Source organism: Accipiter gentilis, chromosome 15 (genome assembly GCF_929443795.1).
Source record: "Accipiter gentilis chromosome 15, bAccGen1.1, whole genome shotgun sequence".
Taxonomy (NCBI): domain Eukaryota; kingdom Metazoa; phylum Chordata; class Aves; order Accipitriformes; family Accipitridae; genus Astur; species Astur gentilis.
The window spans coordinates 26,718,949-26,741,978 of NC_064894.1; the positions used below are offsets into that span (position 1 = coordinate 26,718,949).

The 23,030-nt window shown below is 38.9% G+C and overlaps 1 protein-coding gene across 1 annotated transcript in view; it reads right to left on the reverse strand.

Moving 5' to 3' along the window:
* The window catches only part of CEP85L (centrosomal protein 85 like), a 122,129-nt gene that overhangs the window by 89,294 nt on the left and 9,805 nt on the right, over positions 1 to 23,030 (reverse strand). Inside the window, exon 2 of the mRNA XM_049817914.1 lies at positions 15,218 to 15,379. Within this exon, the coding sequence (XP_049673871.1) occupies positions 15,218 to 15,379 (162 nt within the window). The remainder of the gene's footprint in view (positions 1 to 15,217; positions 15,380 to 23,030) is intronic.

Sequence of the window (23,030 nt, forward strand, 5' to 3'; positions counted from 1 at the left end):
TATCAATAACACCAACACTGAATGCAAGAACAGCTTCTTAACAGAAACCCCAAATATTTTTTTTTATCCTGTCTTTCCATACTGGACTTTACTTTTTAGATTTTAATTTATATTCTCACTTACTATAGGCCAAAAAGATTAATGATGTTAGAAAAACAAGCGTGGTAACTGTTTTGTACGTATATACACACATACAAACTCTCATATAATGGATATTAATGAAACTGTCTATATAAGCACATATAAAAGATAAATTAAATTATTTAACCAGCCTCACAAATCAGTATGTTTGCGGGGGAGGGGGGGAATCCATGCTTCTCTAAGTCTGATATATGACTTCTGAAACACAGAAGTCCTCTACAAGTGTCATGCTCTCCACCAAGTCCCACACCCACCTCTCAACAGCTAGAATAATACCCACTCATGTAAGCAACAGTCTAATTAATGTTCTTAAACTTTTACTGTAAATTAAGGGTATACTACTCCCATGGGAGTGTAGTACTCCCAGTCCCATATAAACATGAACTCTTGGCAGTAAGTCACATGTTTTATTAATTCTACTAGACTATGCTACCTGCCAGAACTAACTAAAATAAATATTCATATATATTCATAATATTCCTACCTACTCTCAAATTCCCATTTCATTCCAAAACTGCAGAAGTACTTATTTTAGAGCTTCTGAATTTTTCATATTCCCCATCTCCTTCCAAAATATTCCACCCCAATTTCTATTAAGGATTAAATACATTTTGATTTCTATTAAAAAATTAAATTAAACTCATGGGTAAACACAAAACCTGCAATTTTTGCTATTCACTCATAATCTCTCTCTATATATACTGCATCTTTATATCCTGCAAGAGTTTGATTATATCACTTACTGATATTAGTCTTAACATGTAGAAAAACAATGCAATTCTCCCAGACCTCATTTTACAAAGGAAAACAAGAAAGAAAAAAAGTCAGCAAGAAGAGAAGGACAAAAGTATTACTGCACCATCTCAAAGATATTCTAAAAGCAGAAATCTCACCAGTATAAATCAAGGCCTGTTTCTTCTCTTACGTATACCACGTATATTCTTTTGAAGCCAAAAGATGATTCTCAAGACCCAAGTTTTACAAGAACCGAGCCATTAATAACATCAGAAGTTACAACAAAGACCATAAATAAAACAGGAAGTCGGGCCAGAACCAACCTTTCACCACTTTCCTTTTATTTAAGGAACTGACACTGAAAGAATAGAAAAGTAACAAACTGGAGCAGTTGTGTAAGTAAAGTAGTGTAGCTGAGCATCCTGTACTGAAGTCCTCTACCACGGTCACCTCAGCATCAAGGAGGAAGATCAAATGAAGCGCTGCTGGAGGCGAGAGAGGTTTCATGGAAAGGGCTGAATGTGGAAAGCACACCTATCCTGTGGACTACTTCAAGTCAGATCTGTTCTCCCTCTCTTCTCCCTATCAGGAGAGAGAAGATGGGGCAGTAATGAGACCTGACCAGAACGCTGAAGCTGGTGACACTGATGGGAGTTGAAAGGAGAAAGAAAGGAACGTGAGATCAATTTCAGACCAAGTGTCACAGGGACAGCACATTTCCAGTTCTACAGGAGCCATGAATCACTTCACTCAGGTTTTTTTAGAAGCTATATTAGACAACAGATATCCAAGCAATTCTCCACGAAGAGTGCTATTGTTTTCTTCACAAGGGATTTTTTTTCATCATGAGTATTTTTTCTGTCAGTCTAGATAGGGCAAAAGAGTTGTTCTTCCACAAGCGGTATCACCCAACAGAACAAATTTTTCCAGTGTAGCTTACAAACTTACAGAAAACCCATGATTTCCAACACCCCATGTCCATCAAACCTGCAAATAGCCTGGCCTTCCATTCAGCTCCAATCCAGAATGACCCTTCGTGGATCTATAACAAGAGATTCACATAAGGATGAAAATAACCACGTTTTGGGGGCAGATCTTTATACTCTGAAGACTTGGGTTTGGTGGGGTTTTTTTTACTTCTCCTCCCAGATGGAAAATAGCTACACTTTAATGTATATGAAAGTCCTGTTGGTAGAAAGTAGAAAGTTATATAAAGTTTAAACATCCTAATTCACAGCTTAGTACCTACTCAAGTAAATTCTACATCATGAAACTTAGATAATCTACACAAACCACTAGTGTGTATTACACACACATTTGGCACAGTAATAAATAAAGGCTCATGTTAAAATTATCACTTTTAAGAATGCCATTAAAACACAAAGTTAAATAAAAAGATTATAATATACTAGACAATCTTTTATCTACATGGTCCCTTTACTAAATAGCTGCACCATGAACTTGCCAGGTCTTATTTTACTACTGCCAAAAGCCAAAAAAAAAAAAGAAAACCCCATCTCCTTCGAATTCTTAATAGTCTCAGATTTTTTCAACTAGACTTCTTTCGGCTACTAAGATTTCTCTGACACATGAGAACCACAACTGATGATTATGGGTGTCCTAGTGAATCCAACTCCCTTTCTATGCTGTTGGAACATATTTTTAATTCACTTTTCAAGCTGAGCCAATTAGAATCAAAACCTTGCCATAGCTGTCAACAGCAAAGTGTAAGTGCATACAGACAGCTGACGCAGTGAGAAAGGAGTATTTCTAATCACATCACTTCTCAAAGGAAAAACTTACTCTGAAAACGTCTCTGGCCCAGTTAAAAATTAAGTGTCTTTTCTTTAGAATTTGTGTATAAAATAGAACAATAAACTACAATCCTGTCCAGAAACTCTAGATGCTCCTATGGTAAAACATGTAAATGGCAAAACTGAAAACTTCCTGCTGCTTCATACAAAAAATGCCATTGTTTAAATCAGCCTAGAAAGATTGATCTATTTTTGAAAATCCAAGATATATTTAGCCTTCGACAGTGGTAGACTAATCCCTATGGAAAAGGATGTGCCACTAAGAGTTTATCATAGTTCATACAATTTAATAAACACGTACAGCATGTTCAGTCTTCTGATTCACTGAAGAACATCAAGAATAAAATTATCCTGTGTATTTAAGAAGAGCAGCCTAAACACAGGGAGTCATGCACTGTTGTTACAGCAGGATATGTCAAAAATACACACACACACACACATATATATACATACATATATATATATATATAAGCTGTTTTATAATATCTAGACTTGCTAAAAACTACCAAAGGTAATGCTAAGCCAGCACACAGTTTTGGCTGGGGGGAAAAAAAAAAAAACAAACCCAAAACAAACAAAACAAAAAAAAACCAAAACAAAACAAAAAAAAACCACCACCAAAAAAACCCAAAACATAACCACCAACCCACCAACCCCACCTCCCCAAAAACATAAATACATAAATGGCAGATAGTTAAATTTATTGCTCATGCTTTTCTCCACAGTAGCAGATAAAATAAGGGCCAACAACCAAAAACTGTGGCTTGGTAGGTTCAGGCTGGACATTAGGGAAAAATTCTTCACAAGGATATCCTACAGCACTGGAACAGGTTACCCAAAGAGGCTGAGGAACCTGTCAAGGTTTTCAAGAATCAGCCAAAGTCATGGCTGACCTGGTCTGTGTTGCTGATAGTCCTGCTCTGAGCACAGGGCTGGAAACAGTGACCTCCAGCAGTCTTTTCTAAACCACATTTGTGATTCTACAGCATGAAAATAGCCAGTGCAAATGCTTTCTCAAGGAGACCAAAATCCTTATTAATTTTGCATTTTAAAGGAAAAAAAAAAAAAAAGTCTGAATTAAACTATTTGTTTCCTATTTTCTTTTCAGATCAGCTACACTGTGGCATTTAAATTATTAAACATCAGGTGAGTTTCAAGAGCCAACCTACACCCAGGCAGAATTTGTCACAGACATTCAATGCCAGGTGTGTCATACATTTAAGAGGTGATCATCATGTCACAGCTAAATTATTATCTGGCAAGATGAAAGCAAGTTTTTTCCACTTCCCTTCCTTTTTTAGAGCCATACTGTCAAGGAGAGTATGTTGTGATCTCAAAACTGGAATGTGATTTCTTCCAGGACAGTAAGTTCATGGGGAAAGAAAAGGACTTCTGCAATCCGCTGAATTTGTTAGCAACGCCCTTACAAACTGTGTGTTCAATGCCACAAGAATAAAAAAGTAAAATAAATATCCATCCAGTCATCTTGAGGAACAAGAAGTATATTGTAAAGGCAATTAACAAGGAGGGAGATGCTAATTTATGTTTATGTAATCCATAAAGGTAACAAATTACTAACATCTGCCAGGCGTATTTTATTTTTACCATTTCTTCTCTTCCAAGGAGTAAGTGTCTGGAGGAACAGCAGCCCAGATAATAGTACACAGAAGAGGATGCAATTCCTGAACACCACAGGAATACCAGACATACACTAAACAAGAAGAAATTGAGCTAAATTTAGAGAAGTTACTCCTATATCTTTTACAAGAACCCTTGGGTTCCTACTAATCCAACAGAAACAGACCACTAACACAGTCTTTGGTCCGTATAACACTGTTATCCCTGTTTACAAAACCAAATTCATTTCTCTTAGAACTACATTGACTCTGCCTGAGATTTAAAAAAGCAGCAAACCCAGTCTATGAAAAACATCATTCTGGTTTTCATTGTTATTAGAAGAAACTTAGAAAAAGCTGCACAGAAGACTGCTGTCTGAGAGAAAGTCTTTGCATTAGAGGGAATAAAACACATTCCGTTTTTTCTTGCCAATTGTCTTTCTCCCTCTGAGAACATACAGAATTTTATTATTACATATACACATAAATTGCCTTGATTTTTTTTTTTCTGATCTTGCTAGTTAATAGACATTTGTAAAGCAATACACACATACAGAGAAGATACTCTTTAGATCTATGCAACTAACATTTCTGACCAGGGTTGCCTCAAAGCTTTTTTCTGCAGAAAAATCCTGAATATGCACTACAAAGCTATTCATTATGTAAGTTGTATTTGTTTTCATAAGCCGAATGAGTCATAAACTTTTCAACCAATTACACAGGATAACTACAATACAAGAACATAAAACTGCAGTGGAAAAATCATCTTTAATGGAAGCTTTTTCCCCTCCAACAATTTCAAAGTAGTCAAGAGGCAAGAACATACTTTAAGAGGTTTATTATCAATAGATGGTACTAAAATAAACCTGCAAACCTTCACAAAGCCTCAATGTGGCAACTTCATGACAGGATTTGCTATCACGGTGGCAGTGGGGAACATGGGGGCATTTCACAGTAAAAAGAAAAGCTGTGGGTTTTGCCTGGGGGTTGTATAAAAAAAAAAAAAGCCTCCACCACTAACAACGGTGGGGGGGACCCTAAGTCAAATCAAGACACAAGTTTCCTCTCAAGGGGCCAATATTCTGCCATCCACAGGATGAGGCTCAACTTCTGCCTTCTAAGTACACGTCATTCTGGACAAAAGCAAGTCCGGGATCTATATACAGACAAAATGAATCTAACTTTAAGCGAAATAAAAAGATCATCACAGGCAGAAAACTGAGGAGTTCAAAGAGCAGTAGCCAAGACTTATTACACAAATAAAAATGTATTTTAAAAAAATCCACATTTTAAAACCTACTCTTTCAAAGCTTAAACTTGTTTTTTTCCAGTATCACTGTCAAGTCATCATGACACAAAGCAAAAAAAGGTATTTTTAAATTGAGACATATCCTAAGGTTTTCTTAGCAACTGCCTTAAAACTGCAGCATATTCAGATGTCCTATCTGTTGCATGACACTTTTGCTCTTTTATTGTTAAATTACAAAGATGAAAATAGTTTCCCTCAAATGAAACAGGAAGAAATGGACAAGGGTCCCAACTCTCAACTCTGCAATCAAAAGGCTGTTTACTGCTACATTTCAATGACCATCCTGCAGCCAGAAGGGAACACAGGGCCTCCAGTTTTTTGGCTTTTTTTTTTTTTCCTGGCAGTACCAACAGTATTGATATTGTCTAGATCTTAACAACAGAACCACAACAAATCTTAAGCAACAAGTTCATTTCAACCCAGTTCCAAATTCAGTGCAGCTCTCAACTCAAATATCAACTGCCGATCCTCACAACAGGTCACCTGGTGCTAGCTGGTACATCCAAATGAATGCAGTAAATAGTTCATACGGTGTCGGCAAAAACTGGACAAGGGATCTGTCTCTGTTTCGTATAGCCAAGACCTTCTTCAGACTATGTACAGACTTCTTCCAGGTTATTTTAAAATAGCATCTGCAATATTATCTTTTGTACATAGCTGTAAAACTAAATTTCAAATGGAGGATTATCTGCTTGGGAGATGTTCTCACCTGCACTATCCTGGTAGATTTCATGCCAATTCCTCTTAAACACAAGTAGATTTTGAATTAAGAACCTTCTTCTTTCACCACCTCCCTAAAACCTTGCTACTGGTAAGAACAAAGAACAGTAAAATTATGACCTGTCAAAGAAATGGAATTCACTTACACACTTCTGCATTGGAAAGCCTTTTTTTCTTCCATTAAGACACAATATTAATGGCGAATTCACTTTAGCACCCAGTCATCAATTTTCTCCAAACACTTGTATTTACAATGAATTAATGACATGCTACTTTTACATTTGTATTTTTAGCTGAAAATACAAAAGAATTGTAAACCTGGGTAAATCAACTATTACCAGTGAGTGAACCTTAAGTAAGACACAAATCCTCAAGTCTCCAAAACTTCAGTAAAATTACATTGTAGCACTCAGTATGAGGCTGTGAAAAAGGGTCACACATTCTAGGTACTGTGGAGATAAACAAGAAGCAACCTTTACAAGCAACATGAGAACGCAATGTTATGGTGTGAGAATATGACCATCAACTCCAGGACCTTTAAAAGTGTCTAAGGACAACAAAAACATAGAGCAGAGAAAGTATTTAATACCACAGCACATAGGTGACTCAGGTTTCATCTGCAATTTCCTCAACACAGCAGGAAGATGAGATTAAGTTTACTGAACACTTTCTAAGGGCTACAATACTCACAAAAACTAACATCTACATATAAATAAAATACTTAGGAGAACTTTAATTACTGTAATATTACTTAAAACTGGAATAACTTATTACAAAGAATAATCTAGAAGAATAATCTTGGTTTAACACAACCTTTTAAACTAGATCGCCCTTGTTTTTCTAGGTTTATTCCAACCTCTGCTCATCTCAAATTACATGTCCTCGTTATCTCTTCAATCTGAATGAATGAAAAAAATGTGTATAACTTAACACAATTCCTAAAAAAAAAAAAAAAAATATCAAAGTACCAGTAAGAAAGCAACAAAACTCTGTAATTAGCTGAAAGACTGCCAATAGCTGTTGATAGCTCAATATAACATTAAAAAAACCAGATCAACTCCGTTGTCATCTCAATTCATAGTTTTCATACATTCTAATTTGCAAAGTGCACATTTAAAAGACACTTTCTAGAATAAGGGGTTGTTCCCTTTCAGCACCAAAGAAGTGACCTCTGTGTAGCCGACTACACTTCTACAATACAGCCTTCCATGACTGCAGCTGACACAAATGCAACCATTGCCATAACAAAATCTTATCTGTCAGCCCTTTAAAAGGAAGAAGAAAACTGCAAAGATTTCTTTTACCATGTTTGCACTGAGAAAAACCCACACTAATTCTGCTTCTAAGTTTGACTGGGTAAGAAGCATTTAAGACCATGAAAAGACAAAAAAACCCCACAGTGGCAATAATAATCGCTTTAAAAACAAAACAGTCACAGTTCTCCAGGGAATTTAACATATCAAAAGCAATAAACCTGCACCTATTCTGCCTGAAAATTAACAGGCCAGCTGTTACCAACTCAGGTGAGGTTACTGCAAACAAACCCCCCATGAGCAGACAGGCAAGTGTTCTTGCAGGCTTTTTTTCCCCCCTCTTACCAGTCCCCACAACTCAAACTGTTTCATTTCACCGAAAACCTGGGCTAGCGAGTCAGACTTGTCATTTGCTGTGTATTTCTCATACAGACACTTAATTCCTCTAACCTGAAGAAAGTCAGTGATGAAGGAAGTGAGATGGAGTAACTATGCTTCATATGAGTGGTCTCCACACATTGCTCTTTCTCACTGCTGCCTTTATACTGCCAAAACTAATGTAAAAAGTCCATCTGACTTATCACAGAAGCTCACAGAAACACAAGTGAGGCCCTGAAGAAGGTTCTCTTTAACAGAGAGCTTTTACATTCTACTTCAAAGGTTTTTTACAAGAACTGCTTATCATCAGTACACTGAAATCACAGCTAAAATAAAGGATGACATTAAAACACACTAACTGGACTTTACACTAAGAAAAAAAAAGAAAAAAAAAGGTTTTATCTGAGCACACATTAAGGTAGAAACAGGTCTGTTGAACAAAGACCAAGAGCAAAACATAAGCCCCACAGAAACAGGTAGTGGTGTAAACTGTTAAAAAACAGACGCTGGCAAACCTTTCTATGGAGGATACAACCAGTCTTCTCTGTCAAGTCCTGAGCTAGAACTCCAGGCAGCAGCAACAGGTCTTTTCTTGCTCAGCAGAAGGCTGTAAGCAACTCACTGCCTACATCCCAAATCACTACAGTCTAGCACTAAGTGCACTACTTTGTCTATAGTGGAAAGGATTAAAAAGCAGTGCTGTGATTTTTTTCAGATAAGGCTGCAAATGCTAATTGAATATGTACATTAAATATTGAGTAGTTACAGAATATGTTTCCAGTATTCATACAAATTTAGGTTAAGGCTCAAAACATTCCTCTCTTTTGCTGTTCTCTGATCTCAATCCTGTTTGCTTCATGAGACCCTGAGTTACAGAGCAGATGAACGCAGGCCAAAGAGTTTTCTTCGATGTAACAGTAGCAAGGAAAAGTGCAAAGTCCTCCATGAAATCTCTCAAAGATATATGATGCTTGGCATGCCCAGGTCTCATGATACTAACCTAAATATAGAGAAGATCATCACATCATGCTCCTTGTTTTCCTATCTGGGATTCCCAGATATCCACCACACTCCAAAAATACAGATTACAGGATATATTAAAAACAACTCTCTGACATTTCACCTGAGCATGATGCAAATGGTATGGAATAAGGGGCAGAGATTGTACTGGGTTTGGCTGTGACAGAGTTAATTTTCTTCGTAGCAGCTCCTATGTCGCTGTGTTTTACACTGGTGACCAAAACCAGTATTGATAACAGAGCAGTGTCTCTGCTATTGCTGAACACTGCTTTCGCAGCATCAAGGCCTCTGCCACCCCAGAGAGGGGGTGCAGAAGAAGGGTGGAAAAGGACACAGCTGGGACAGCTGACCTGAAATTCCAAAGAGATTCCATACTATATAATGCCATGCTCAGCAATAAAACGGGGGGGGGGGGGGGGCAGTTTTTTTCCCCAAAGTATTTATTGCTCAGAATCTGGCTGGGCATCACTCTGCTGGTGGTGCTTTTGCACCACTTGATTTTTGTTTGTTTTTTTTCTTTCACTTATTAAACTATCTTTATCTCAACCCACAAGTTTAGGGTTTTTTTTCTTGCTTTTGCTCTTCTGATCCTCTCCCCCATCCCATTGGGGGAGAGTGAGAGAGACAGACTGTGTGGGGGCTTACCTGCCTTTGGGGAACAACCCCACACACCATCTTAAACACATTCATTCTGATATAACTTGGCGACATAGCTTTCAAAATATATATGATAGAGATAACTTTTTGCACAGTAGCACAGTGAATGCTGCCAAATCCTAAGTAAGCACAATTTATTTTCACTGGGCTACTTCAGATTAGAACAAACAGAAGTCGCTTTTCTAAAAACCAAGTACTGATGTTAGCTGAAGGCAAAATTCACCAAGTTCATTGTGCAGGACACTCCCACTAGCTGGAGAAAAAAATTTTATGTGAGGCAAACTGAGCATGTGTGTACTGTGAGCTTGTTTCTATGAAGAAACTATCACAAAATAAGGCAAAGTATCAAGTTAAAGAAGCATCTGTTTCTCTCTGCAGAACATTCACAGGTAGAACTAGTGAGTGCCTTTAGTTTAGTTCAAGCCAATTTCAAATTCAGAGTACACAGGTTCACACAAGGAATATGCTATTACCATTTGAAGCAAGTTCTCCGTGTCTTATTTTAGTGGAAATTTATTAGCATCATTTTTTCCTATCCATTAAATCCTGGAAATAGGGTACTAGAATTCTGAAATAACCCATGTTTAAATTTTGTTCAAATCCTACCAAAAAAACACCTCAGAAAATAAACAGCCAAGCTCTGAGCATTAATATTTATGTTCCCCTCAGAAAAACAGACACTTCATTCAGCATGGGATGGCAGTACCTCTTCTACAAGGAGGAGGGTCTAGTACAGGCTTAAGTGAAATGCACATTTCTGATTGTCAGGATAGATAATATCCAAGTAACACAATAAGGCTCACTCACATTGGGCAGGACACTACTTCACAACCTGAGCTTGGCAAGCAGGGGAAAAGGAAACCAAGGAATATCTTGAACATCATTATTTTCTGCCCTCCAAATAACTAAGCTACTTCACCAAACTTATGACAATACTTGCCAGGATCCAAAGGCATAGAGATTAACCTAAACTCAATTAAGTTCAGGGACTTCTCTGAAAATCCATCATCTTCCAAAACTACAGAGCACAGCAGACAGTGAGCACAAAGTACACTGCCACCTCTCAAGATCTAGGATCCTTGTGCTATTGCACCCTCCTGACATCAAAACTGATAATGCAAACCAGTATATGACCTGTACACATTCTCAATCCCATTATCTTTAGCAGCATGCTAAACTAAACAAAAGAACCACACACCCCCAAGATACTCATAATTAGGTTTTTGTCTCCTGAAATTCAATTCTACCTTTACATTATACTCAATAGCTGTATTTATTAGTTTTTCCTTCAGCAAAAAGAAAAAAAAGTGTTAAAACGCCATGCTCCGGACCTGCTGGAAGAAGAGTGCTTGAAATAGCAAAATGAAATACCTTTGGAGCTGGCTGTACCATGTTCCCTGGCGTATCAAGAAACGCTACAATTAAACTGAACTAATTAGATTTTTTTAACCCATTGGAAAGGTAACATATTCAGTTCAAAATGAGAGGCAAGAGACTCCTCTGAGTCTCGTAACATTAAAACAAGTTCCTATTCTATCAGTTACATCTTCCAGAGAAGTCATATCTACATAAAATACAGTGACAATATATCAAGTATGCTGCATCTAGTCCACAATACTCCCTGAACCACAACTTGTGAAACTCCTCTCCCAAAGGCAACCTCTACATATAGCTATGGAACAACCTTTTAAATTGTGAATAAACCATGCTTTTTCAGATTTCTGTACAAAAAGAGACACTATTACCCATCCACCTTAAATCAACATTTCTACCAGGGGTGTAGTCTCAAAAATGCTTACAGCATGAAGTCTATGTTTCTTATGTAAATGGTACTGAAAGAATGGTTATACAGAGACTGATGGATGACTGGCACAGTGTCACTATGGTTATTAAAAACTGTAAAAGTATAAATGTTATTATTGCTGATGGAGAATAGAAAACATCATGCTTCATGAATGCACTGCACATTTCCATACAGTATCCCATGCTTTTTTCCTAACAGACACCGTAAATTGCAAGAGAAGCACTTTAATCTAGACTATGCATTTAATGTAGACAGAGAGTTAGAGAAGTCATTATTTAGAAGTTTACCACAATCTGCCATCATTTGAATGACTTCTGAGTTGCACAAAGGTAAGACACAAGATCCTGTAACTGAAAGTTTTCAGAACTTTATACCTGCATTTCTCCATTACAAGAGAGGCTTTTTTCTGCCACCCATCTCCCCTTAACCTTGATTCCTCTTTTCGCTTTCACATGCGAAATAGTCACAACAATCTCTTGGTCAAAGTCTGAAGTTTAATAGACAACCTAAATCTAAAGACCTACACATAACACAGCTGTTAGCTGTTTTATGTTGGGAGCTATCTTTTGTCCCTGTAAGCATAAGCCACAAATGTTATGTCTGCCGATTTCAGCGTTGCCAGTGAGAAGGAAAACAAGAAGCCCGTTCAGAGAGTCTTCACTGATAGTTGATCAGCTGTTGGCCACCAACTAAAACCTTTTCTTCCACACAATTCATCCTGAACACAACCTCCTACTCTACCAGAAATGCAGGAACTTTTCAACAGTTTCATAGGGCTCTACATTTCACTTCCACCATATTTCTTAACAAAGAGTATGAGATTTTTCTGAAGACCTAGCTACGATCAGTGCCAAAGAGTAAACTATTCAGTCAGACTTGTGCAGGCTAAGTTGAAAATTGTAATAACAGAGTTGACTTACAAGTAGAGGTAATTTTAAAAAGAAAAAGAACCTGGAAATGACCATATCAAAATCTTTTCCTCCTGCTCCATAGAGAATACAGTAATTATTTTTATCTCACTGAAAAGCTGATCTGAATGCAGAACCAGTTACTGACAGGAAACAAACAAACAAAAAAAATCCAACCACATTAACTGCAGTTTACAGAGATAAAATGCCTTTTTATCCTTAAATGAAGAGCACTCAATTAAAATTTTTATATCTATTCTACCCAAACTAACATCCCCACATTTAAGGTTTCTAAATTTCTCTCCTCAGCTTTCCCCAGTGCACATCAACATTGCTCAACTTAACAGTGAAACTCCACTAGTTATTTCATTTCCTAGTTTTCCTGCCTTTGCACAACATAATATACAGACAAGCAACTGAATACATTTTAACATATAAGATTGCTCTTCCTCTTGTCTTTGTCAAGACCCATCTCCCCTCCAAACCATATAGGGTTGAGCCAAACTCAAGAGCTCCTTGGCACTATTCTTTAAACCCTGCACTTTCAAAAAGAAGGAATGCTCCTGAAATGACATATGACTAAGAAGGTAAATGTGAAGGAACGTTTAAGAAGCCAGGAAAACCAGTAAAAACAGATTTTAAATGCATCAGAGCTCCATTCCCTGCACCAGCATATTTACGAGTAACGACACATCTGTACAAATGAGTTCACTTGCAACTTCCAGAATTAAAGCAGATGTTAACTCTGAAATTAAGTTTTTAGTTTTTAGTGGGCGTAATAGAAAGGAAATAGCAAGGCCACTTTTCATTCTCTGAGCATTGTTAAAAATTGTAATGATTTGCTGACTTGTGAAAAAAATCCCCCTCTGAAAAATCCCCAAGGGCTTCTTCCAAAGCACCACACTGAGAGCAGATGGCCAGCATCAAGTCTGCAATTACCAGTCTGGCCTGGCAGTCCCACAGACCATGATGATACTCTCTTCTTTTCATGGATGTGGGGAGGGGGCAGCTTGAGAGATGCAGACAACTAGGTATCATAAGCAACAGCACTTTCCACTAAAAATGTATGGTTAGGTTCAATTTCCAAACCTGCCACGTGCTCCTTCCATTAACTTTCATTTTACATTTAGGTTTCCTCCCTTCCCCTTCCCCCAACATTTTCTTTTCTGCCACTGGAAGTTTTTCAAACAAGGTGGCGGAAAAATCAGGAACATTAAGGATACAGTAGAACTGACCCTTGTCAAGCATTGCCAGAGGCACAAACTTCATGAACTATCTGTTGTTGCAACTTTTCCCTTCTTATTTTACTTTTAGAAACCCCAAAAGCAGCTGTAACTGATCTATTAAAAGCATGCAAATGGACAGAGCTATTAGTTAACTGGTAACAAATGCCTATCAAACTTGTGATTGTATCGGTGTGCCATACGTCCCCCTGCCCCCCCCCAGAACAGTTGTTCTGGTCTCCTCTGGAGCCAGGAGAACATATGATGAGGAGGTGCTGTTTCATTTCCTCTCACCCCTCAAAGGGGGAAGACCTCGAAGAGGGGGGAGGGAAAAGCGTGTTTTTAATTCAAATGCTGCATCTGAAAAATACTGTTGGACAACACGTGGGTGAGTCTGATTGTAAATCTATATATATACATCATGAGAGCACTTTATTCTCCCTGCATCTCTTAAAAAAAAGAAAAGAAAAAGCAGTAAGGCTTCCGCATTAATAACCATTTACTATTTCAGTTTTACACCCATGCATTTGCGTATTTGAGTAAAACCTTTATTTTGCCAGAGCCAATGAAGGTTTAGAAATGAAAGTAAGCAGAAGGAAAGCTATGAGGACTCTCCTGGGGAGTTCCTTTCCAACTGACAGATGCAACAGGAAGAGGGTGGAAAGGATTTCCTCATGTGCAAAGAGGCCGGACAGACTTAACTCTGAGGCATTCAGGACTCTCAGGAATGTTCAGCCCCCCTATAGAGACTTCTGTCTCTTACATTGATCCAGCATTCCTTACTTCATTTCTACTAATTCTTCCTGTTCTTCCTCATTTCAGCTACCCCTTCTGAAAAATTTACCAGGCACAAAAAGGCCCTGGAGAAAAATATATCACAGTCCCACTGTCCTTACCTCAGTCTTGACAATCTTACTGGGAAATAAGGCTGTGCAAGAAGAAAACCTCAAGCCTTATTAGTGCCTCATCTCCTCTCTCATTCAGGCTTAATTACAGTGACACATTCCATAGGGAGGGTGCCAACGTTATGGAGATGCTGCTACCCTAGAGGCTGAACCCCTCCCTGATAAGATCAGCTTTCAGTAATCATGAGTTAGTCCAAACTGAATTTTAACAACCTTTAGATACTGTTGATTCTCCTTAAAGATCACTATCTGTCAAATGCCATGCAATAAGATGTAAACATATTTCCCACCAGAAGACAGAAATGAGAAGACAACACACCCCTTTTTCCTCCCAGCCCCAATGAGTAACCTTTCTTTGCTGAAACACACAATGAATACCAGAAAGCATTGTCTTTCCATCAACTCCCTCAAAAGTTTTTTCTGCTTTTACCACTTGTTTACAGTACAGGATATTACTTCTCAGTATAAATCTGGCACTTCTTGTAACTGCAATTATCAAAAGATCTAACACAAGTACCAGCTTTGTGGCAGAAATGCAAGTTAATGCACACAAGTCATGCAGAACTAAATTAATTAAACCTCACCAAAATAATTATTTGGGCCAGCCAGGAAAACAAAAAACTGCATGCGCTCAACAGCTTTGGAAAAGTACTGTTATTTTGGGAAACATACCTTTAAAACATTTTTGGATCGTTCCTCTCTCAGAAACATCCAAAACTTAAGCATCAACTCACCTTCCACACTATCAGAACAGGAGGTACCAATCCCAGTGTCCCCGCTGTCGGAAGCTATACTGTGTCTTCTGACAGGATTGCTTTGACTGCTTGATGAAATAGTTGTGGACTGCCACAGGGATTCAGTACCAGGTAACCATCCCACTGAGGAATAATCTGAGCCTATAAAGAAGGAAGCCAGAAGTCTGTCATTACAGATACAGTACAGAAGTCAACAACAAAATATTGGTCAAGATGAAAACGGAATCCTATGTTTGATAGTTCAGGTTTGAGCCAGACTCTGTGCTAATGTTTGGGGGTTTTGTTTGTTTTGGTTTTTTGGTGGTGGTTTTTTGGTTTGGTTTGGTTTGGTTGGGGGGTTAATTAAAAACTTTTTGCTAGGTAGAAGCTTCCCCAAAAGTTCCAGTAAATACATTTTCACATTTAAAAACATGACCCTTAAACTGTTCTTGCACTAACTTTAACAGGACATTTATCATGCGATTCCTATCCTAGAATTGATTCTCAACTCACAGCAGAATTTTGCATTGCAAGCATTTAAATACAATCAGAGATTAACAAATTTTAGGACAGAAACCAGTTGAAAAACTGGCCAGTGAAACACAGTCATTTCCAACTGTGCATAAACCACATGACGTAGGTGATAAAATCAAGCCAGCAATGAAATTGTTAACACTTATATCTAAAGTAATTCATTATGTTTCATTGTTACCAGTAGTTTTCAGTTATCAAAAGACAGACTACCAACTCAAGCAGGCACAGAGTAGCTGCACGCAAGCAGTCACTGTGAGACATCTATCCATCTAGTGGTTTGTTTCATTTGTTGGTTTTTATTTAAATAATCGTTAAAATATTAAATTTTAAATCATAACTCAGAGCAGCAAATAGTTCCTCTGTTCAAGGAATTTTTGAGAACGTATGGCCTACTTTATAGTCAGTCTCAAGGGAAAATACGCTACAGGGTAGAACCCCAGAGGGCCATCAGAATTTCCAATAACCAGTATCTAAATCTGAGCATTGTTTGTAGGCAGAATACTGATCACCATGTTCGCACGCCGAACCAGCAGAGCCACATAAAGAACTTGGGGAAAAAAGCACTGCCTGCTCTTGATTTTTATATATAATCACATACATACACCCCCTCTAGCAGTTAGCTTTGCATAACACTTTCAGCAGAAAATGACTCATGAAGAAGTATCAGTTCACATACAATGTCTCTTATGCTACATGTGGTTATTTTTAGGTCATTTAAACACTTTCAGCAATGTCCATCCAAAGTCGTAACAGCAATTTGCCTCTGTAATGACATCTGCAGATCATTGCTATTTCTAGCTGTACTTGTTTCCCAGTAAATAGTTTAGAAAATAATGTAACAATACATATATGCGTGTGTATATACATATATAACCTCCCCCACAAATATATGGATACATACATACTCTCCATATAGCAGCCAAACCACTAGACCTACTAGCCAGAGTGATAACAGCTGCTCGCCAAGCCACTTGTGAATTGAGGAATACAGTACATGCTTCCTTACTGTATGCACTTTTAACTGTATCAGGACATCTAAGAATCTACTTTAAGTAGGTTCTTGGAGGTCTTAGATATGCCTGTCCACTTCATTTGTCTCAACTTCATTCTCCTTTGAGGTTACTGCATCTTCTTCCCTTTAGCACATTTTTCTATCTTTTCTCACCGTCTTCAGAATCACCGCATTCTCCTTCCCCTTCATTCTACTTTAGCCATACCTTGTACAATGTATTTCCTTAAACTTTTTGCTTTTCCTGTCCAAAAGTCTCTTAACTCTTAATTATGCCATTGAGTAGCTTTCAAGTCCAAGGGTGAGGCAGCAGAACAGAAGACCAGAGGACCCAGACATGAACTTGACTGGCCACGGCTCACCCGTCACACTCTGTAAGGAGGTCCCAGCCAAGATCCTACGCGAATACCACTCCAGGTGTCATTCTTCAAACCATCCTCTCTGTGTCATCATCTAACGTACTGAAAGGTGATAGTTTTGCATACAGCTACTGGGAAATTGGGACGTTTCTTCCTCTCCTACCATCCAGCACATTTTTCACTAAACACTCTGGCTGCTTTGGGAGCAATGATTTTTTCATCCCTCCCTCAAAATAGGTCTACTTTCCGCAAGGGTTCCACTTCACACTTCTCAAGCTGCATCTAGTAATTCCAGCCAGAGTAAAGTTGACTTATGGGAACCCAAGCTAATTAAGTCAGAGACAGTTCTGATTTAGGAGACATTTCAAATACATTTATAGAAGAGAAATTTAGTTTCATTTACCCTTTACTATATTATGCTGTTCTCCACAATACAACTCTTTGGTGACATTTCAGCTTTTATGGCATTAAACAACTGTTAAAAGAAATGCAGCAGATAATGCTACCACTACTGCACATTAAATCAACACAGTATTAAGTGTCAAACTCTTCAGATCTCTTGGTTAGACAAATGTTTAGTATGTGGACCTATTACCATCCATATGCAGCCCCCCAAAAGGGAAAGATACTTTTCACTTCGGTGGAACTTTGAGGAATAAAAGCTAAAAATACCACAGAGCGAGAGTAACTTAGGAAAGGACATTCGGAGGTCATCTACTCTAACCCCCAGCTCAAAGCAAGGCTAATTAGATCAGACTGCTCAGGGCCCCGTCCAGCTGAGTCTTGAACACCTCCAGGGACACATATTCCACAGCCTCCCTGGGCAGCCTGTTCCAGCATTTAACCACCCTCCGTGCAAAGATTATCCTAACATCTCCGTCTCTCTCATGTTCCAATTGTTGCAATATACCCCAAAAGATGCAACAATACAGCGCAACTAGACTTGGCAAAAAGGGTTAACTTACTAGATGGGGCAGTCAGTCATCCCCATTGGGATCTCTATAGGTACTGTAAGTTGAAGAAATAAAAAGCATCACAAAACACCCTACTATATTCCCAATTTTACACCTACATGCAGACAGCCTGGGGACACACCAAGCCCCAAGTGTGGTGCTGAAGCACAGGTCCAGGAGGACTTGCTTGGCAGAACGCAGAATGAATGCAACACTTCCCGGGGCACCTTTGCATCCAGGGGCGGTTCAGCATTTCCAAGTTAACACACGAAGCCTGATTCTTGAGCCGCTAGCCCTGAAGAGGTAAGTGCTGGTACACAGCCATAGCTACACACAGATCAGCATGAGGCCAGCAAGAGTTTATTAGCTTTGGCTCAGCACGGGCCTGCCAGATCTCATCTGGCTCTCCAGGGAAATACTCAAGCCTCTCCGCACGATGTTCTGGGCTCGAGAAGCGTCTCTTCACTCGGGCACTCCTGCTCAGCACCCCTCGTAACCCACAGCCGGCTGCGCGCAGCAGGAGCGGACCCACAGTGCCGTCACTGGGATCGCGCCTTCCCCTTCCAGCCATCCTCTACACACAGGCAGGGATGGGGGCTGGGATGGGGCGGAATGGTCTTGTTTTCTCACCCACTGGGCTTTTACGGTTCAGGAGCAGCCTCTGCATTCAAGGGGCACATGTCCCAAGAAAAGAGTATTGGTTTAGAATTTGAACAGGTAAACAGTATGTGCTTTTTAACCTATTTTAGATGTGCCAACAGAACATGGTTGCACGTGACCACTTCAAGAAAAGCTTTCTCTTTGCTTACCAGAGAGGTCCTGACCGACATTAAATGTGCTGCATTTTTTTAAAAAGATAGCTAGTGACATATTCCACGAGACTACACTTCCCAGTGTTTCATGGCGTATCTGCCTCATTGTTTTACCTTGCTGACCTAACGGTGATTCTGTACAATAGAAGGCCATTACAAAAATCAACTGTCTACGTGAAAAAGAGCTTTTCAAAACTAATTGAACCCACTCCAATAAATGGCCAAATAAAAGCAATGAGATAGCAGAAACAGACTCAATAATTAAGTCTCAACAGAAAGTCACGTGTACCCAGTTCAAAGTGCCAGAGAGCAGACCCCCTTCCCATCGCTGAGGGAAGGTAATTATCCAAGTTGCAATAAGGAAACATAACCCGTAAAATAAGACCTTACAAACCTCATCAGTCCAAGCCATTACTTAAAAATTCATTTATTAGTTTCATTATTTGAAACTGACCTTCTGAGCCAAGTCCTGAAGAATCACCAATTGCTATGCACTCTGTTCCATGCTCCCCATTTCCTTTTCAACGGCTTTCTGTAAATACATGATCTTTCATGCAGCAAACAGCCTACACTGAAAGATCAAGCTTAAAACGGGGAGAAGATACACAGGAGTCCCCATGTCGCTCAGCTAGCACACCTGCTTTACCCTGCTGCTCTAATCTCAAACCTGCCAATCAACAGCTACCAACCATCTGCCCAAAATACAGACTGGGGCAAGAAAAGTAAGGAAAAATTTCTAATAGATACTTGTGCTGCTAAATTGCATATTACCATCTGACTATGATCATTCCTTACTGGGTCAGGAAAATCTGCCTTTCATAGGATTTAATAGAAGAGAAACGAAAGTAGTGTCATCCTACCTGGCTATAATTTCCAACAACAAACATGACAAATAAAATACATGCAAAATCCCAAACAAGTCTCAGAAGGAGCCTTGTTTATACAAACAGTTGACTGCATCCTTGAATTTGGCCAGTTAAATATACCGACATAGTGCTGTTTCTCCAGCCTAGGCATTTAAAACAGATCAGTTAACAACTAAGTATATAAAGTGCAGGAAGTAGATTATTTATTAAAAGATAACAGTTGTTGAAATTTCACTCCACAAAAACATCTATCTTTTTCTGTGTATTACAGAATGCTGTCAGCTACTGCTGGCAAGACGGCACCTAGATAATTCTGGATCATTACCACTCCTAATTTCAGTGGCATGCACAGATCCCACATGATCTACATATACAAAATAATGCCACCACCATCTTTATATTTGGTTCCTAAAATACCTCTAACATGCTTGGATGTAAAAAGTATTATTTTAAGTGACAGCTATGATACCGTTATTTTACCTAGATGTTGAATGGAAAGCAACAGCAAAAGACTTAAGTGGGTTCCACAGCAGATACATCCCAACTTTAAGGATACTGATTTTTCTATTCCACACCATGATTTTGACATAAGATTGTGACCAGAAGTGAATCACCCGTGACAGCCAGTGTAAATTTGTACAGTCGAAGGATTCTGAAGGAGACATCTCACTACAGTACTATCAAAACTGACAGCTACGCAAAGCTCATTCTAGTCATCACAGATGTGACCACACTGTACAATAATGTTTCACGCCACGATGGCACTGAAGCCTGCCTGAAGCTCTTTCAAGGAAAGCAAGTCAGCATTTCAGCCCAAACACGCTGCAAAGTTATTTGGTTAACCCTCACCATCAACAACTTTACCCAAAACCCTACTAATTATGCTAGAAGATCATATGACAGTATTTTGAAAGAAGTCAACCCACCTTCAACCCTGTTCCCCCATGCCTACTCATACAGTCCTCTGACATTGCTGAACTTATCCCAGTTGCAACTTCTTCCCCCCACCCCTAATCCTTCAAGGTTTCACAGCCTCTCTTTTGCACTTTCTCTCTGTCCCATAGGGCTAAGTAACCACACAGTTCTTCAAAAGGAAAAGTCTACAAACAAACCCACAAATGGTCTCTCAGTGAACTGTTTGCTGTATTGTAGGAATAAACTTACTTCAGTTGGAAAATGTTTATGTTTACTCATCGTAGCTGCAACATCATTACTGCTGAAAGATTAAAGAAAACCTCACTTCAGTGCGCATTTCATGCACAACAATTCCTTGCCAATAAATACTCTATTTTTTCCAACTGCTGGAAAAACAACACAAATAGGGAGAAAAAGGAAATGGAGGCAGAGAAATTTAAAATGTAAAAAAACCCTTTCTGAAAAATAGACAGAAGAGCAGAAGTCATACTTTAACATATTTATATAGGTTTTTAAAAAAAGCTGACAGCTGATAGAATGGTGCAACAGCAGCCTCCTTCAATCAAAGGTGAAACAAAAGATAAGCTGGATTCATTCAATCTGATATCCTGACACAATAAAGAGAACCAGGCACGTAAGGGTTCCTTGCAGACACAGGCAAAAATAAACTTACACGGACAAATAAATACTCTTGAAAATAACATTAAAAAACTGGCATCCCAACCCTGACACCTAGAAAAATATTTACTAGGTGCAATTCATCTCTAGGATCCTTCCACAAAACACAATGCAACTTTTATTAAGACAAACGTCCAAAACAAGTTCCAAGCCTACAATGCAACGTCTTCTCTTCCAAGGTGAGCGATACACTGGTGAGAGAGCGTTTCTAATGCTTTCAGGGAAGGTGGCTAGACCACAGTTTCAGGACCCTTTTCACAAACACTCTGGAGGTGCTGGGAGCTCATGGCTCTTCCAGCTGGCCATGAACTGAGGTACCAGAAGGTTCTAGTCCCTCCTCTCACATCGATGCAGTTGAGCGTAGGTGGATGATACAGCTTAATCTAAGTGCAAAGAGGAGCAGGGCAAAGTGGGATGAAATGACAGCCCCAGCTACTGAATTTTTACATGTCGGTTTCTCAAAAGCACTTTACAATGTCAGATAGCTAAAGTATGATTCATCCTGAGGACTCATATCCTTTATTAGTGTGCTTTCTTGACAGAGCCTGCAAGCTATTTAATTAGGATCTCCTAGTTTTTCAGTTGGAAACTGAGTAATCCTAAGTATGAAGAAAGATAAAAAATGTACAGATATAGAGGGAAGCAGGGAAAGAGAAACAATAACACAAGAGTTTAAGCAGAAGAACATTGAGACACACCTTTTTACTGGCATTTTTACTTGTACAGTCTGATAACATACTGCCTGGCATAGAAAGGCCCATGCCTGTCCTCTGCACTATTCACATGCAAAAGAAATCACTTACTAGAGAGAGAAAAACATCATTAAAAAGTAACGGAGAAAAATGAAAGTAGAAGAGAGAAACCCAAAGAAGAAAATCCTCAAAATACAATCCTCAAAGTAAACATTAGCCTGACTGGCAGTATCAATTAGAAGAACCTGACTAGGGTCTTATTTTAAGAAATATAAACTTGTGCTCCAATTTCTTAAGAGAGCTAAATTTTAAGTAGACTACATCACCAAACCTCTGGCTTCTTTTGCCTCTGGAATTCCTTAATAAAAGTTAAACCGTTAGTTCCCCCCCCCCCCCCCAAGTGCCTAAATGTACAATCTCTCATCACAGATAGTTATAGCTATAAAACATTTGTCTTCTACACACAACAGTATTTCAGTGTGAACTTTCACAAGTTACAATTTTTTATGACTTCACAAATGTGTATGGCACTGTGCAACAAGTTACAAAGTTTCTCATGCAGGAAAGTACGCAACCTAGAAGACAGAATGGGAACTAAGGACAATAAATACATCAGTTTGACAGATAAGCTTTAGAGAGTCTTGCCGTGGCAGTTGAAGACATAATCAGGTAGCTCACACTCTACCAACCCCCCCACGCCAGAACAGAAAGTAAGAGGTGCCCAGCTCTGTCTTTCCATCAAAGAATCCAGCTGGCAAGCTTATGCCGCTGGTTAAAATGGGTTTGAGCCGAGAACGCTGTTTGACATTAAAGCTAATCAGATCTAGTGCTCAGCTGCTACGCAAAGGCTGGTCACCTTTCTCAGCCACATACTCACTTTTGCTTCCCCAGCATAAGCCCTGCCGCTCCAGACCCCACAGAAAGTGGTTCAGGAACAAACTGTCCCTGCTTACAAAAAAGGTTATCTGCTAATTTGATTTCCTAAGCTGGCTCAG